At 68.9% G+C, this 1,970-nt stretch overlaps 1 protein-coding gene across 1 annotated transcript; it reads right to left on the bottom strand.

Annotated features, from left to right (window-relative positions):
• Positions 1-168: 168 nt before the first annotated feature.
• EMIHUDRAFT_253117 (hypothetical protein) lies at positions 169-768 on the bottom strand (the record flags this gene model as incomplete). The annotated part of the gene is made up of 1 exon (XM_005785916.1): positions 169-768. One exon carries the CDS (start codon positions 766-768, stop codon positions 169-171), a length of 600 nt encoding a protein of 199 aa, XP_005785973.1.
• Positions 769-1,970: the final 1,202 nt, after the last annotated feature.

The following is a 1,970-nucleotide window of genomic DNA, read 5'->3' as shown; positions in this document are numbered from 1 at the left end:
TTCGTATCAAGAATACTCACTCACACTCACGCGATTGCGCGTTGGTGTCCAGTCCGAACCTGGCTGTTCTTTTATAAAATGAACTCGGGGGCACGGGACGCGGCACAAACGGGGCACAAACACCAGGCTACAAAGACGGGGAGGCACGTAGTGACGCAGGGGAGTCTTCTAGGCGACGGCGGCGTCCTCCGACGCCGCGGCGAGCCTGAGCTCGGTCGCAATCTCTTCCGCCGCCGCGAGCTGCAGCGCGACTGACATGCGCTGGGCCTGCAGCGACAGCCACGACCGCGTCGACCAGCTCGCCTCGTCCTCGTGCTGCCGCTTCGAGAGCTTGTTGCGCACCTTGTCCTTCATCTGGTAGAACAGCCGCTTGACCGCGTTGCACCACCCGCCGAAGGTTTCGAACAGGTACATCTGCACGTCGGTGTCCGAGCGCGAGAGGGCGTGCGCGTAGTCCGCCTTCTTGTACGCCACATAGCCGCCGCCGTCGCTCGGCCTGAAGTCGCCGTCCCCGACAGCGCCGCGCTGCTCGAGGCCGAAGACGTCCGCGCTCGTGCCGGGCTCGGTGTTGCCGAGGCCGACGAAAGCGCCTCGCTGGCCGACGTCCTCCGGGTTGGAGGAGAGAGGGTCCTTGAACTTGACGTCGCCGATGAGGCGTGAGCGCGAGCGGCCGGCGCCCGCCACCGAGACGTCGGGCCGGTAGTCGTTAGAGTAGCCGAGGTGGTCCCGCGACTCCACCTCGACGAGCATGCCCCACACGCTCCGCATGACCTTGGCCAGGGCGGCGAGGAGGCTGTTATGGCGGCCGCAGTGCCCGAGGCGGCCGATGTTGCTGGCCGCGTCGCCCAGTGGGTCCTGCACCTTGCCGCCGCGCGCCGAGCAGGTCGGCGCGCCCCGCGCGAGCGCCTCGTCAAGTGGTAGCCCGAGGCGCCGCTGGACCCTGGCCGTTCTTCGAGGGGCGGCTGCTGCTGCTGCTGCGGCGGCTGCTGCTGCTGCTGCTGCTGCCGCGCCTGCTCCTGATCCTGCTGCCGCTGCTGTTGTTGTTGCCCGCCCGTCCCCCTGCCCGTCCCCCCGCCCGCGCCCCAGCCCGCCCTCCCGCCCGGTTCCGCCCTCCCCCCCGCCCTTGCCCCCCTGCCCCTCGCAGCCCGATTGACGGTTCGGCGCTCGATACCCACTCTCGCTGCCTCCCGCGCGCGCGCCGACCCAGCTCCGAGCACGCTCGCTCGCCGCCTGGGCGGCGCGCGTCCACACTGCGTCGGCAAACGCGACGCAGGAGCTCGCTCGCTGCTGCTGCGGCGGCGGCAGCGACGGCGACTGCCGGCTGCCGGCTCCCGGCCGCCGGCTGCCGGCTGCCGGCGGCCGGCTGCTGCCGGCTGACGGCTGACGGCTGCGGCGAACGGCGACGGCTCGGTTCGCGTTCGCTCCGCGAGGGTGCGACTGAGCCTGCCGCGCTCGATCTGGGAGCCACTCGGCGCCAGTTCGAGCGGCGGTCGGCTCGGCCACTGCGGGTGCGACGCATGATAGAGCATGCTGGGCGCTGCGTCATTTACTTACCGCTCCACGCCAAGGCGCGGGGCGGCGGTGCTCGCCGGCGCTCGCGGCGCTTCGGTGCTCGGGCGCGCTCGCCATTGTGGTTGTTCAGGGCGGGTCGCACAGCACACGCACACGCACACACACACACACACACACTCACACACACACACACACACACACACACACACACACTCACACACACACACACACACACACGCACACACACTGCACACCCACACACATGCGTGCGTGCACAGACACACAGCCCATTCCCCTTCCCCCGCAAGACATCTAGGACGAGGACACGACACAGGACGCACCTCTAGTGAGGCCCGCATAGGACTGTGTGTGACTCCTGCTGCCGCCTCTGCCACCTTTGTGTCAGTGTGCCTGTGAAAGTGAGAGACTGCCAACGGCAAGCTGGAGGCAGGTCTCTA

Source organism: Emiliania huxleyi (assembly GCF_000372725.1).
Source record: "Emiliania huxleyi CCMP1516 chromosome Unknown EMIHUscaffold_1568, whole genome shotgun sequence".
Classification (NCBI taxonomy): domain Eukaryota; phylum Haptophyta; order Isochrysidales; family Noelaerhabdaceae; genus Emiliania; species Emiliania huxleyi.
The sequence above is the reverse complement of the archived record's forward strand: the minus strand, read 5'-3'. Positions and strand labels throughout refer to the sequence as shown.